We start from the raw sequence: 15593 nt of genomic DNA, 5'->3' as shown, positions 1-15593 counted from the left end.
AGGAAGAAGAAGTAAAGAAACTTTTAAGTGGTAGTCAGGATTCCAACCCAGGTAATATAATTCTAGAGTTTTTCTGCTTAACTTTTATACTTTACATTACTTTAAAAAAAAAAAAAGTTCCAAACCCACATAAAACATTTATCATCTTTCAAAATATGCTCATTTTTACTTACATGTTTACTATAAAATTCTTTTTAAGTAGCTAATTGACCAGTGAGTTAAAACTAACAAAAAAAGAACAAGTGCAAAGCTAATCAATCTTATTTTTATTTTCATAAATTCCAAAAATAATTACCTCCAGTTGCTCCTTCTGGGTAAAACCCTTCGTGCTTTTCCCTGAGGCATGGCCAACAAAAGTCATTACTCTAATAATTGGCTGATGCTGTGAAAGCATTTCTGCAATTTCTTGAACACTATCTCGAAATGAAGAGAAGATCATAACTCGCGTCTCATCACGTTTCTTTTCAGAAGTGTTTTCAGCTACATATATACAAAAACTTTAATTACAACTTTTTACAAAGCATTTAGACAAGAACTAGTTCAAAAGACAAACCTGAAAGTATTATGCTAACAAATGATAGTTCTTTCAAAAAAATAATTTAGCTGGATGTGGTGGCACACACCTGTAGTCCCAGCTACTTGGGAGGCTGAGATGGGGGAATCACTTGAGCCCAGGAGTTCAAGACCAGCCTGGGCAACATAACATAGCAAGACCTAGTCTCTAATAAACAAACAAATAAATAAATAATTTCAAACATCTTGAAATTTTACTTTTTTTAAACTATATTCTCTATTAATTTTAATAATCGTAGCTTGTTATTTATCATTGGCTGTCATAAAATAAAATCCTAAACAAATCAAATATGAATTACCTGAATCACTTTTGACTAGTCCTTCAATTCAGGCATAATGGCTATCATTTCCCTTTACCTTCTAAGATAGCCAGAAGCACAGAATTATGTAGCTCCCCCTAATTTCATAAGTCTTCTCTTTCCTTTCTGTTCACTAAAGGCAATGTCTTAATCCACGCCATGCATTCTGTCCTCAAATCTACTATACTTTCAAATTCTCCAAAGAAAACTGCAAAATATACCCTACAGTGAATTCCAAAGCTGCTCCCAATATGTCTGTACTGAGGGGCAGGTGGGGTAGGGGGGTGGCGGACAGTAGAATGCACTAATAAGAACATGATCTTTGTGGCTGGGCACTTAATTCTCTGGGTGATTGGTGATCATGGTAGTTATTTAAGCTCTTTAAGCTTTAGTTTCTTCATATCTAATATGGATTGATGTATACATGAAACAGTAAAAGTCAAGTATATAGTTTTGCACTTATAGTAATTGGTTAATTATTGCATATTGTGTGGGGTTTTTGGTTGTTTGTTTTTATTTTTGAGACAGGGTCATGTTTGGTCACCTAGGCTGGAATGCAGTGGCACCATCACGGCTCACTACAGCTTCGACCTCTTGGGCTCAGGTGATCCTCCCACCTCACACTCTGAGTAGTTGGGACTACAGGCACATGCCACCATGCCCAGTTACATTTAAAATATTTTTGTAGAGACCGGGTTTTGCCATGTTGCCCAGGCTGGTCTCGAACTCCTGGGCTCAGGAGATCTGCCCACCTCAGCCTCCCAAAGTGCTGGGATTACAGGCATGAGCCACCACATCCAGCCTCTAATGATTTTTATTATCTTAATCATCATATGTGTTCCAAGGACTGCACTAAGCATTTTATGTATGTTAACTCATTCAATCTTCACAACTCCTCTAAGGAATAAATGACTTATTAAATATAAAGTTAATTTACAATACAAAAGCAAAACGTAGGACTTGAAGAAGCAGCTGTTCCAAGTAAATTTATTCTAAACAAACTTCTTTTAATCATTGCATCAAGCATCAAGCCTCTGTATGTGACCAGCTCCTGAATGAATTGCTGCTTTCATCACAAAACCTACATCTCCTTCAACCTGTCACAGCCTGCCTTTTTACCCTCATTCCACTAAAGCTCCTTCCAGCAAAATCATCAATAACTTCCATACTGCCAAGTTCAATGGACACTTTTTAGTTTAACACACTGTACTCTTTCCTTCTGAAATAGTCTCTTTCTTCAGCTTCTCTTACACTTTACTTGTCTAGTTTCATCCCCAAGGTCCTTAGTGGCTTTTTTTCATCCAAACTTTGTTGATATTCTTCAGGACTCCATTCTGGATCCTCTTCTGTCTGTCTCCAAACTGTTGTCCTGACAATCACATCTATTCCTGAAACTTTAAATATTACCTGTATGCTGATAACTCCAAAATGTATTCACATATATGTAAGTATGTAAAAACAGCACTAACCATTCTTCTGAGATCTACATTTGCTTATCTAATTTTAGGTGTCTCAAAAACATCTTAACGTGTTTGCTCTTTCTTTTGTTATTCTTTTTTTTTTAATTGAAAAATAAAAGTTGTACATATTTAAGTTGTACAATATGTTTTGAGATGTCTATATACATTGTGGAATGGCTAAATTAAGCTAATTAACATACATATTACCTCACATACTTATCTCTACATTTTTCACTTTACTCGTGTAATCATTTGCAAACATGTACACATAATTGTATATACCCAGCCAGATTCCTTTTTTCCTTTTTTTTTTTTTTTTTTTTGAGATGGAGTCTCACTCTTGCCAGGCTAGTGTGCAGTGGCACGATCTTGGCTCACTGCAACCTCCGTCTCCCAGGTTCAAGAGATTCTCCTGCCTTAGCCTCCCAAGTAGCTGAGACTGCAGGCATGCACCACCACACTCAGCTAATTTTTGTATTTTTAGTAGAGACGGGCTTTCACCATGTTGGCCAGGATGGTCTTGATCTCGACCTCGTGATCTGGCCACCTCAGTCTCTTACAGTGCTGGGATTACAGGCGTGAGCCACTGCACCCAGCCAATTCCCTTTTTTCTTATACCATATGTCTAATCCACCAGCAAATACAATAAATAAGTTGGTTCCAATTTGAACATACCTCTAGAATCTATTTCCCAGCACCTTGACCACTATTGCCTTGACGCACACCATTATTATGTGTCATCATCCAAGACTATCATAATAGTTTTCTAAGTTATCAATGTCTATGCTCCACAAAACTACCAGAGTGATCCTTAAAATGTCATCTCATTCCACTGCTACAAATACCTCTCTTTGGTTTTGCAAAGCACAAATACTCGGAAATTAAAAACTAAAGTCTGATATTATCTGGATACCTCTCATCTATATCGCTTGTAGCCTCAGTCACACTAATCTAACCACATTGGTCTGTTTAATCATACCAAGCACCCTACTGCCACCTCAGGGCCTTTGAATCTGCTATTTTTACTGCTTAGAATTCTCTCTCCCCCAACCTCCAAAACTCACAAGGCTTCCTCCCTTATCTCCATTATCACTTTAAATATCCCTCTACAAAGAAGCCTTCCATAACCATCCTATATAAAACAGCACTCCTCTATAACTCTCTCTCTCCTAACCAACTTTACTTTAATCTTCTACTTTACTATATATTGTTTTACTGTCCACTTTCTTTATATTATCCCAAGCTAACTTATATAGTACCTTATTCTTAACATTCCCACCACCACCCTTGCCCTAACCCTTCCAAAATTTCTCAGAGCTTTTTAGTATTCATTATCCAGAGTAATTAAAAGCCCATCTTCTCCATAAGAAATGTTAGAATAAACTAATAAGTTGAAGTTTTTTGTTTTATTTTCGAGATTATTTATTTTGAGTTTTGCTCTTGTAGCCCAGGCTGGAGTGCAATGGCACAATCTCGGCTCACCGCAACCTTCACCTCCCAGGTTCAAGCGATTCTCCTACCTCAGCCTCCCAAGTAGCTGGGATTACAGGCATGCGCCACTATGCTCGGCTAAGTTTTGCATTTTTAGTAGAGATGGGATTTCACCATGTTGGTCAGGCTGCTCTTGAACTCCTGACCTCCCGTGATCTTCAGCCTCCCAAAGTGCTGGGATTATAGGCATGAACAACCACACCCGGCCATAAGTAAAGTTCTACCTCTTGCAATAACTTTACCTTGCCTTAAAGCTACTAAACATGACCTACCATTCCACGACTTGAAGTGTTCAATTACAACTTCTTCTAATTTCTTTAACTTTGGATGACTATAAACAAATTTTTTATTTTTATCTCCTGGAAAAAAACAAAAATATCAATTAAAAAAAATTTTTTTTCCATATTCAATTACACTAGTGTATATTAAAGTTATCTTTTCCAATGCATATGTTGGACTTTTTTAAAAAAATTTTTTAAATTTAAACCAGAGGTAACATCTAGGTAGCACATAAGTCTTACTGTAAAATGAACTTTGAACTTTCATAAAAATTTCATTCTGAGAGAACCTAAACAAGAACCAGAAGCAAAGCAAAAATATATTTTAAACTATAAATCAGGTTTTGATAGTTCTGAGAATTTTCACTACCACTAACAACTACTAACATCTGTTATATGTTTATAGTTTAAACATTGTTTAAAGCATATAAACTTTAAACTTGTATATATTAATCTTAACTTTAAAAATGAAATAGTTACACATTTAACAGATCTGTTGCTACAAAATATAAATAATTGTAGACATTTGCATCAAAGGAGCAAAATTTCAAAATTAACTTTGATTAAGAAACACAATGCAATACATAATTTTAAAAGAAAAACCAGACCTTGTTGGATAGCAGAAACACTATCTGCTGAAGTACTACGTGTATGTGCAAACATACACTCTAGATGATTATAGAGCTTCATGAAGTCTTCATTTCGGCCAAGTTCATTTTTTGACCGTGTCATCCCTTCAGAAATTAAGAAAAGGTTTTCCAAATAAATAATAATAAAACTGATAAAATGTATTATTTATTAAAAAGAAATTAAACTTTAGCAATGAATGTAAGTTTTTCAAGTGTAAACATGAAAACCAGCAACTTTTTGCAGTTCTACATTCATATATGTATTAATGAATGGTTTCCTTTTCTCCAGGAATTTATTAAAAATAAAGAAACATGGCCATTTGTTAATTATTCCAGTGCTTTTTAAAATAAATCATTTTTAAGTAATCCAAACTCTGTCTTTTTGTTTTGTTTTTTTTGAGACAGTCTCGCTCTGTTGCCCAGGCTGAAGTGCAGCAGCGTAATCTTGACTCAAGGCAACCTCCGCCTCTCGGGTTCAAGCGATTCTCCCGCCTCAGCCTCCTGAGTAGCTGGGATTACAGGTGTGCAACACCACACCTGGCTAATTTTTGTATTTTTATTAGAGACAGGGTTTCACCATGTTGGCCAGGCTGGTCTTGAACTCCTGACCTCAAGTGATCCATCCATCTCGGTTTCCCAAAGTGCTGGGATTACAGGCATGAGCCACTGTGCCCAGCCCTTCAATGTCTTTAGCCAAAATAATACATGTCATTATTTCTTTAAATAATTTGATATAATTTACCTTTAGTTCCATCCATAATTCCACAAAGGAAGAAATATAATGATCTCATTCCCATTTGCTGCAATAATTCATAACCATGATATAAACTAATACAAATAGCAAACTCTCCCTCGATTACGCCTTGTTGTATTCCCTAGAAAAACAGCATATGTCAAATTTAACCAGAGAAATAAATGAACATACACGCTCCATGCCCAAGTTGTCAGGCCATAGTCAGTGTAACATTTATAATATAATCCAAATGATCATAATAATCATTCCCTTCTATACTGCTATAACTGACTGGTTATTAAATGTCATCTTACAGGATGTTGCTATGGAAAGGTACCAATGTATTTTTTATGTAAAATCTGCCCCTTTGTTTTTTTTTCTTTAATTAAACAAGAAACTTACATTTTAAAAATAAGTAAAGGAGAAAAAAATTATACTGTTTTTCTTTACAGGTAAATTAATTGACAGTATATAGATATATTTGTTCTTTCAAAACTATATAGTAAGCATCTACTACATGTCAAACACTGAGCTAGATACAATGGAAATGGGAAATAAGTTAGATATGGCCTATCCTCATGAATGTTACTGGCAAAAATACAAATATTTAATCAGACTGTTTTAATGCCAACATTTAATACCAAGTTTAAGTGCTATGAAAATATCTGATACTGAGCCCCAGAAACTATTCTAAGCACATTACTTGCACAATTCACTTAATCTTAGTATTTAGCAGGTAGCTACTATTGTTATGCTCATTTTACAGATGAGGAAGCTCATACAAGCTGTAAGTAGCAGAACCACTATTTAGACCCAGGAATTTTGGCTAAGAGGCCTTGTGCTTTCAACCACTACTCTCATGGAAAAATGAAGGACACATTCCTTTATGGAAGTACATGGTATGTGTATCTATCTCATAAGATAGTTTTTAAGGAAAGCATGGAGAACATATTCTAATTATTTTTCTTTGAGATGAAGACTACTGTTTTCTAACATTTTTAGTAGCATTTAACCTTTGGACCTAGTTTGACAGACATTTTCCTATCCATTTATTTTTTTCCAATGAAGGTTAGAAACAAGAAGCTTGCTGTGATGCTTCCTTTAAACTCTGGTATTGAGAATAAGAATAAATGTTCTGTGTCTAAAATTCCGTTACAATCTACCCTCTCATGGCCTTGCGACTTTACAAAATAAATGGACTTAAAGACAAATTCTTCATTAAAAGTTAAAAAGAAAGGTTGGGCACTGTGGCTCACATCTGTAATCTTTGGGATTACACTCGGGGAGGCCAAGACAGGCAGATCACCTGATGTCAGGAGGTTGAGACTGGCCTGGCCAACATGGTGAAACCCTCTCTCTACTAAAAATACAAAAATTAGTCAGGCATGGTGATGCGTGCTTGTAGTCCCAGCTACTAGGGAGGCTGAGGCATGAGAGTCACTTGAACCTGAGAGGCAGAGGTTACAGTGAGCCAAGGTCACGCCACTGCACTCCAGCTTGGGCAATAGAGCGAGATTCTGTCTCAAAAAAAAAAAAAGTAAGAAAGAAAAAGTTAAAAGGTAAAATTTATCTTAATACAAATCATTACATTGTATTCTTGCCAGGTTTTTTTCATGCTTTTATAAACTATATAAACATTTCTGATTTTTTTTTTTTTTTTTTTTTTGAGACAGGTCTAACTCTGTCACCTAGGCTAGAATGCAATGCTAAAATCACAGCTCACTGCAAACTCGACCACCCAGCCTCAAGCAATCCTACCCTGCCTCAGGCTCCTGAGTAGGTACATACCACCACACTTGGCTATTTTTTTTTTTTACATTTGTAGAGACAGGATCTCACTATGTTGCCCAGGCTGGTCTTGAACTCTGGGGCTCAAGTGATCCTCCCACCTTTGCCTCCCAAAGAGTTGGGATTACAGGCATCAGCCACTGTGTTCAGCCTCATTTTTTGATGAGCTAATAGGTACCCAAAAAATCAGTACCTATGTTTTATCCTGGCTTTAGGTGAAAATTTACTCTGTCATCAAAATTTATTTAAAAATACCTACCACAATATTCGGAGATGGGTTTTTCCTAAATTGATCTCTTGCCAGAATTATCTGGTATTTTGTTAGATTTGGGATATCCCTTCTCATCAAAACATTCCTCTGAATCAAAGAATGAGCAAATGATTCCAAAATCTGCAAATTTAAAAGCAATCTAGTTTAAGCTTGCTCTAAGTCCTTTTTCAAGTACAATCATTTTCTCACATATTAAAACAGGAATTATATATTTAATAAGGTTTGCCTTACAATGAATGTTTAAGTAAACTCAGCAATGATAACATGTAAAACCACTTCACATCTATCCCCAAATAATATCCATATAAAAATCAACATAAGCAATTATTATATACAACTATAATTTAAGAACACATTTGTTAATCTGTTTATTTCTTTTTTTTTTTTTTGAGACGGAGTCTCGCTCTGTCGCCTAGGCTGGAGTGCAGTGGCGCCATCTCGGCTCACTGCAAGCTCCGCCTCCTGGGTTCACGGCATTCTCCTGCCTCAGTCTCCCGAGTAGCTGGGACTACAGGCGCCCGCCACCTTGCCCAGCTAATTTTTTGTATTTTTAGTAGAGACGAGGTTTCACCGTGTTAGCCAGGATGGTCTCGATCTCCTGACCTCGTGATCCGCCCGTCTCGGCCTCCCAAAGTGCTGGGATTACAGGCTTGAGCCACCGCGCCCGGCCCTAATCTGTTTATTTCTTAACTCCTCTCTCCCTCAACCTACACACACTGTAATCTAAGTGTAAGTACCATGAAAGAAGACCTTTGATTTCTTCACTGTTACAACCTCAGTACCTAGACCAGTTTGGCACTTAGGTCCTCAGCAGATACTTGTAGTTTGTAAAGTACTGAATAAATTGAAATGTTTTGAGTATATTTAATTTTACTCACTGACTCATTTTTTTCAACAAATATTTATTAAGCACCTACTATGTAACAAGCAGTGCTCTAAATGCTGGGTGTTTGGGTGAGGGGGAAAGGACAAGATGGAGGAAGGTGAACAAGATGGAGCAGTCCCTGTTGTTTCCGGGTTTTTCATCACAGATTTTCCCGCGCCCAGGAAAAGAACCAAATCAACTGAGCATGTGCAGAGTGACGTCAAGCCGGGGACACCGAAATTCAAGAAGCCACTCCTACACACACGCCCCAAACTCCTCCCCCGTCCAGCTCCCAGGCATGAAAGTCCGCTGCCGGTAAGCGCCGGTGTGACTTCTTCCGCCCCGGTATTTGTGGACCGGAGAACATCACCCAAAAGGACCGGAGCGACTTCCCTGGCCCCCCACACCTGAGGACCAGAGAACCTCCACCGAGAGTGTGTGCATATTTGCAATAAAAGACTGCCACTTTCTTACGTACTTTGGCCTCATGTTTAATTACTTAGCTCTCCTAAATTAAGTTAAATTAAATTAAAACACTGGGGACAGTGTGGCTAAGACAAATAAAGTCACTGCTCCCATATAATTTCCATTCCAAAGGAGAGAACCAAAGAATAAAGAAGCGAACAAAGAAAGCAGATCATTTGGATTATAACAAATGCATTTAAGAATCTAAAACACAATAATGCTGTAGAGTCTTTGAGAGGAAAGGGATCATTATTAAATAAGGTGAACAAAGACTCTCTCTTTGAGGAGCGAACATTTGAGTTTACATGTGAATGATGAGGTATGTCTACCATGTGAGGTTCTAAGGACAAAGGATTCCGGAGAGAGAAGTCAGCAAACAAAAAGGTCCTGAGGCAGAAATGAGCTTAATGGCACAAAAGGAGACCGATAGATGAAGACCTATTATAGCAGTATGTAATTGTTTAAATTTTTGCCTAATTTGTATTTTCTAAACTATGGCTAGTTTAATACAGTATTTTCCTCCCTTCCAACTTTGTTGATCATACTGCCTAATAAGGCACTCTAAAAATACCAACAAAATTAAATTACATTTGTATATGATTATAAGAATTATCATATTTACGTTGTTATAAATGGAATGATTTTCAATTAAAAATGCACTAATATCAAAGAGACGATTACAAAAAGACTGTGCCACATCTTAATAATGCAAATAATTTAAAAACAAAAAACAAGCTGTATTACTACAAAATGTCTCTTAAGAAAGACTTATTATAGATTAAGTGACAGATAACTTTTTGGTTATCTATTCCTGTAACCATCTTTAATCCATGGCAATGAAAATGTGAAAACATGTTGTTCTACCATGACACTAAGTATGAACTGCAGAAAAACAATGTGTTACCTCAAATTTCTCCCAGTGAAAATGACAATTGTCTAAGCAGGTCCTCAACAGCTATAACATTGACATTTGGGCCAGACAATTCTTTGTTGTAGGGTTGCTGTCCTATCCATTGTAGGATGTTTAGCTGCTTCCTGGCCTCCACATACTAGATGCCAATAATAACTCCACATTTCACCTCTTGCCTTCCCCTTCTATCCTGTCTTTTTGTTGTTGTTGTTGTTGTAAGAACCAAAAATGTGTCAAGTCATTCCCAAATGTTGCCAGGTAGGTGAAATAATTCCCAGTTGCAAAGTACTGCTGTATAAAGGATCAGGGAGGACAACAGTGAAAATATATTTCATTACAAAGAAACCTCTGAGGACCGGGCACATGGTGGCTTACACCTGTAATCCCAGCACTTTGGGAGATCGAAGCAGGAGAATCACTTGAGGTCAGGAGTTCAAGACCAACTTGGCCAACAAAGCGAAACCTCGTCTCTATTAAAAAATAGAAAAATTAGCCAGATGTGGTAGCATGCGCCTGTAATCCCAGCTACTTGGGAGGCTGAGGAGAATCGCTTGAACCGGGCAGGTGGAAGCTGCAGTGAGTGAGCTGAACCGAACAAAAAAAAAACAAAAAGAAAACAAACTTCTGGCTGAATCTCAGCACATGTTCGTGTTACGGGTGTGTGCACTTTGTGAAAATTCACTGAGCTTTGTCTACTTTCACTGTTTGTGTGTGTGTGTATGTATGCGCATATTCTATATTCCAGTTAAAAGGTTTACTTAAAAAAATGCAAAACCATGTAAGGCTATTATTTGCTTTACAAATGGCCTGTCTTTTGTATTTTCCCTTTCAATAATAGTTTGCTAGTAAATACAAAACACGGTGCTCATTCCAAAAATTTTAACTTCAAAGAATTTTTTCAACATATCAATTATATAAAAATAAGTATATTAAGCCGGGCGCGGTGGCTCAAGCCTGTAATCCCAGCACTTTGGGAGGCCAAGACGGGTGGATCACGAGGTCAGGAGATCGAGACCATCCTGGCTAACACGGTGAAACCCCGTCTCCACTAAAAAATACAAAAAACTAGCCGGGCGAGGTGGCGGGTGCCTGTAGTCCCAGCTACTCGGGAGGCTGAGGCAGGAGAATGGTGGGAACCCGGGAGGCGGAGCTTGCAGTGAGCCGAGATCTGGTCACTGCGCTCCAGCCTGGGCGACAGAGCAAGACTCCATCTCAAAAAAAAAAAAAAAAAAAAAAAAAAAAAAAGTATATTATCACATCCAAATCCTGTTAGCTGAAATAATTAAATTACCAGTTTATTTATGAAATCCTAAATGTCATAAAAATGGCTTACCTGGATATAGGTCTTTTGGATGGCTGCAAGTTCTTCACCAAGTGGAACAATAAGCTTTTCAATTTTTCTTTCATAAGAATATGCCAAAATATCTGGAGAATCTTCAGAACGAAGCTCTATCTGCCCAATTAGCAGGTTAGTAATAACTTGTTGCACAGCCTATGCGAAATCAATTAAGTATGATTATAAATTACATTACATGTTAAAATTTTTTAGTTTAAGTCACTAACAGAAATAAAATAGCAGTAAAATTTTGAAAGAAGCACCAGAAATTTATATCATTAAATACCAAAAAAGAAAGAAGACAAGCCTATAAGAAAAGTACATCAGAAGTAGTACAACAGGTGAAAAGTGCTTCCAAAACATTTTTCCCCACACAGACCTTCAAGCAAAGCATCTGAGAAATAAGAATACTGTAAATGTCCAAAAAGTTCCTCAAATGTAGTTTGGTACTTTCCAAATACAGTCTTTATAAAGACTCAGACAAAAATTTCAAATTAGCAATACTAAATCAATTATTGATAAATTAGTAGAATATTTTCCATTTAAATCAACATATATGATGTGAATACATTTCCAGGGCTAAATTTCATGTACCCAAAGCTTATAAATAGACTTCATTATAAAATTAGGAAACTGGAGAAAAAACATATAATCTGTTAGTGTAAACAACTACTGTACCAGAAGACTATGGTACTGACAGTGTGATTAACAATTAAAAAGAAAAAACAAAACAAAACAAAACAAAGAAAGAGAATCCTGAGAGTATCTAAAAATTAAAAGTTGTTTTGTTGTTGTTGTTGTTGTTGTTGTTGTTGTTTTTTGAGACGAACTCTCACTCTGTCACCCAGACTGGAGCACAGTGGCATGATCTCGGCTTACTGCAACCTCTGCCTCCTGGGTTCAAGTGATTCTCCTGCCTCAGCCTCCCCAGTAGCTGGGATTGCAGGCGCTTGCAACTATGCCCAGCTAATTTTTTGTGTTTTTAGTAGAGAAGGGGTTTCACCATGTTGGTCAGGCCGGTCTCGAACTCTTGACCTCATGATTCACCCACCTTGGCCTCCCAAAGTGCTGGGATTACAGGTGTGAAGCATCGTGTCCAGCTTTTTTTTTTTTTTTTTGAGATGGAACCTCCCTCTGTCGCCCAGGCTGGAGTGTAATGGCGCAATCTATCTCGAGTTACTGCAACCTCTGACTCCCAGGTTCAAGCAATTCTCCTGCCTCAGCCTCTCCAGTAGCTGGGACTACAGGCATACGTCACCACACCCAGGTAATTTTTGTATTTTCAGTACAGATGGGGTTTCACTATGTTGGCCTAATTGGTCTCCAACTGACCTCTGTGATCCGCCCACCTTGGCCTCCTAAAGTGCTGGGATTAAAGGTGTGAGCCATGGCACCCAAACAAAAATAGAAAGCCTTGTGGGTTTAGGCCAGGCAGCAGCTCATGCCTAAGGGTGTAATCACAGGGCTGTGGGAGGCCAAGTTGGGAAGACTGCTTGAAGCCAGGAATTTGAAACCAGCCTGGGCAACATAGTGAGACCCCATATCTACAAAAAATGACAATTGCTGGTGAAGTGGCAAGCACCTGCTGGAGTATCACTTGAACTCAGGAGTTCTAGGCTATAGTGAGTGAGCTACAGTTGCCACTGCATTTCAGCCTGGGTGACAGAGCAAGACCTTGTCCTTTGTCTCAAAAAAAAAAAAACAAAGAAAGCCTGGAGGGCTGAATTTCAGGAAAACAAAACAAAACAAAATAGCCTAGGGTAAGAATCATATCTTAGCATTCCCAATACCTGGCAAAGTGCCCAATACAGCACACCATAATCATAATCACTGGGGGCCTTATGTATTCAAAATCTAGAGTACATTTGGGACCATTTTATAAAATTAAGCTTATTGCTTTTAATAGTTCATTCATGAAAGAAATACATGGGTAACTCCCACATGCCAGGCATTGAGTTAATGACAGAGGAGTACCAAAATTGGCATAATCCCTACATTCGTGTAGCTGATATTTTAGTGGCGCTGAAGGACCACAAATAATCAATATGCAAAAGAATGACAGATTATCACAAATGTTAAGAAGAAAATAACAAGATAGGGAACACTGACAAGATAGCTTAGTTAGAACGGATCTTTCTGAAGGAATGGCATTTTTAAACTGACTGAAAAACATGAATGTTTAAATGAGGTCAGGGAGAAAACCAGAGATAGGATACAAATTTCTAAGCTCATCAAAAAGAGGATAGAAGAAAAAAGTCTTGCAGCTTGGGAGAGTTAAAAGCTATCACTGGAAGCATGGAGCGAGATGGAAATACAGATAATTGCCCACGCAGAACATCAAATCTGACAACTGTCTACACAAAAAAGCACCTTCGTGAGAACCAAAAATCAACTGAGCAATCACAGTACCTGGTATTCACTTCATATTGCTGAAAGAGGCACTGAAGAGGATAGGAAACACAATCTTTTTTTTTTTTTTTTTTTTTTAAGATAGAGTCTCACTCAGTCGCCCAGGCTGGAGTGCAGTGGCTCGATCTCGGCTCACTGCAAGCTCCGCCTCCCAGGTTCATGCCATTCTCCTGCCTCAGCCTCCTGAGTAGCTGGGACTACAGGCGCCCGCCACACGCCCGGCTAATTTTTGGTATTTTTAGTAGAGACGGGGTTCCACCGTGTTAGCCAGGATGGTCTTGATCTCCTGACTTCGTGTTCCACCTGCCTCGGCCTCCCAAAGTGCTGGGATTACAGGTGTGAACCACCGTGCCCGGCCAGGAAACATAATCTTGAATCATCAACACCACCCCTCCCTCATCCCCCAGAGGCCCTGTGGTGTGGAGAAAGAATCCAAGAACTCGGGGGAGGAAGAGTGCAGTTTCTGTGAGAGTGTGCCTTGAACTAAGTGTTGCTCTGTCACAGTGAAAAGCAAAACGAAGTGGAACTCAGTGCTACCACAGAGGGAGCATTTAGACCAGCCCTAGCCAGAAGGGAATTCCCCATCCTAGTGGTTGGAACTTAACTTCCGGCAAGTGCTCTGGAGACGATGAACATGAGGGGCACACGACCTAGTGAGACACCAGCTGGGACAGTTAAAGGAGTGCTTGCACCACCCTTCATTCAACCCCAGGCTATGCAGCTCACAGAAATGAAAAATGACTCCTTCCTTCTGCTTGAGGAAAAAAGAGGGAAGAGTAAAGAGGACTTTGTCTTGTATCCTGGATATCAGCTGAGCCACAACAGGATAGGGCAGAGTAGTGAGGTCTCCGTTCCAGACCCTAGCTCCCTGACAACTTTTCTATTCGTACCCCGGGCGGGAAGGAAACCCACTACCTTGAAGGGAAGAACCCAGTCCTAGCAAGATTCATCACTTGCTGACTAAAGAGTCCTTGGGCCCTAATAACCATCAGCCATACCCAGGTAATATGTCATAGGCCTTAGGTGAGACTCTGAGACATGCCAGCTTCAGGTGAGACCCAGCACATCTCTAGCAATGATGGCTATAATGAGAGACTACTTCTGCTTGAGAAAAGCAGAAGTAAAGGAGACTTTGTCTTATACCATAGGTACCAGCGTGGCCACAGTGGGGTAGAGCAACAAATGGGCTCTTGGGGACCTGATTCCAGGCCTTGACTCTTGAACAGCATTTCTGAAACTGTCCCAGGCCAGAGGGGAACCCACTTCTCTGAAGGGTGAGTCCCAGGCCTGACAGCATTCAACACAAGCTGACTGAAGAGTCCTTGGGCCTTAAGTGAAAATCAGCAGTAGACTGGCGGTACACCCCATGGGCCTATGGTAGTGGTGGCCATGGGGAGAGGCTCCTCTGCCTGTGGAAAGAAAGAGTGAGAAGGATTTCATCTTGTGCTTTGAGTGCAAGCTTAGCTGCAGTAGTATAGAGCACAAGGTAGATTTCTAAGGTTTCTTACTCTAGTTCCTGGCTCCCAGATGGCATCTCTGGACTTGCCCAGGGCCTGGGGGAACTTGCTACCCTGAAAGAAAGGAGAGAAGCCTGGCTGGCTTCAACTCTTTCTGATTGTAAAGCCTTAAGTAAACATAGACAGCAGGCAGGTAGTGGTAACAGCAGGCCATGAGTGAGACTCAGTGCTGTGGTAGCTTCAAGTCTTACCCAGTGCAGTCCCAGTGGTCATGGCCACAAGGTGGCTTGTGTTACCACACCCCCAGCTCCAGGTAGCTTAGCACAGAGAGAGAAACTCCATTTGTTTCTCTCTGAGACTCAGACAGTGCCTCTGAGTCTGCAAGAACTAAAGTGTTAACTGCACTTGGCGCGCTCCCTAATGGAAATACAGCTTAGATCACAACACACAAGTCCCTCTGAATACCCGGAAATCCTTCCCCCTAAAAAAGATGGGTACAAACAACTCCAGTCTGTGAAGACAATAAATACCTAACTCTTTATTATCCAGACACAGGTGAACATCCAAAAGCATCGAGACCATCAGGAAAATATGATCTCTCCAAATGAATTAAATAAGGTACCAGGAGA

At 39.2% G+C, this 15593-nt stretch overlaps 1 protein-coding gene across 3 annotated transcripts in view; it reads right to left on the bottom strand.

The window, feature by feature from the left end:
- Positions 1-15593, bottom strand: part of FANCM (FA complementation group M) — a 71490-nt gene that overhangs the window by 42256 nt on the left and 13641 nt on the right. For all 3 annotated transcript variants that reach the window (XM_015143628.3, XM_015143630.3, XM_077940953.1), the window contains 6 exons: positions 11096-11254; positions 7511-7642; positions 5473-5605; positions 4710-4835; positions 4096-4182; positions 296-480 (listed from right to left, as the gene is read on the bottom strand). In XM_015143628.3, the coding sequence (XP_014999114.3) occupies positions 296-480; positions 4096-4182; positions 4710-4835; positions 5473-5605; positions 7511-7642; positions 11096-11254 (822 nt within the window). The remainder of the gene's footprint in view (positions 1-295; positions 481-4095; positions 4183-4709; positions 4836-5472; positions 5606-7510; positions 7643-11095; positions 11255-15593) is intronic.

The sequence above is a fragment of the Macaca mulatta genome, chromosome 7 (assembly GCF_049350105.2).
Source record: "Macaca mulatta isolate MMU2019108-1 chromosome 7, T2T-MMU8v2.0, whole genome shotgun sequence".
NCBI classification, from domain to species: Eukaryota; Metazoa; Chordata; class Mammalia; order Primates; family Cercopithecidae; genus Macaca; species Macaca mulatta.
Note: the sequence above shows the minus strand (reverse complement) of the source record. Positions and strands in the feature narration are given on the sequence as shown.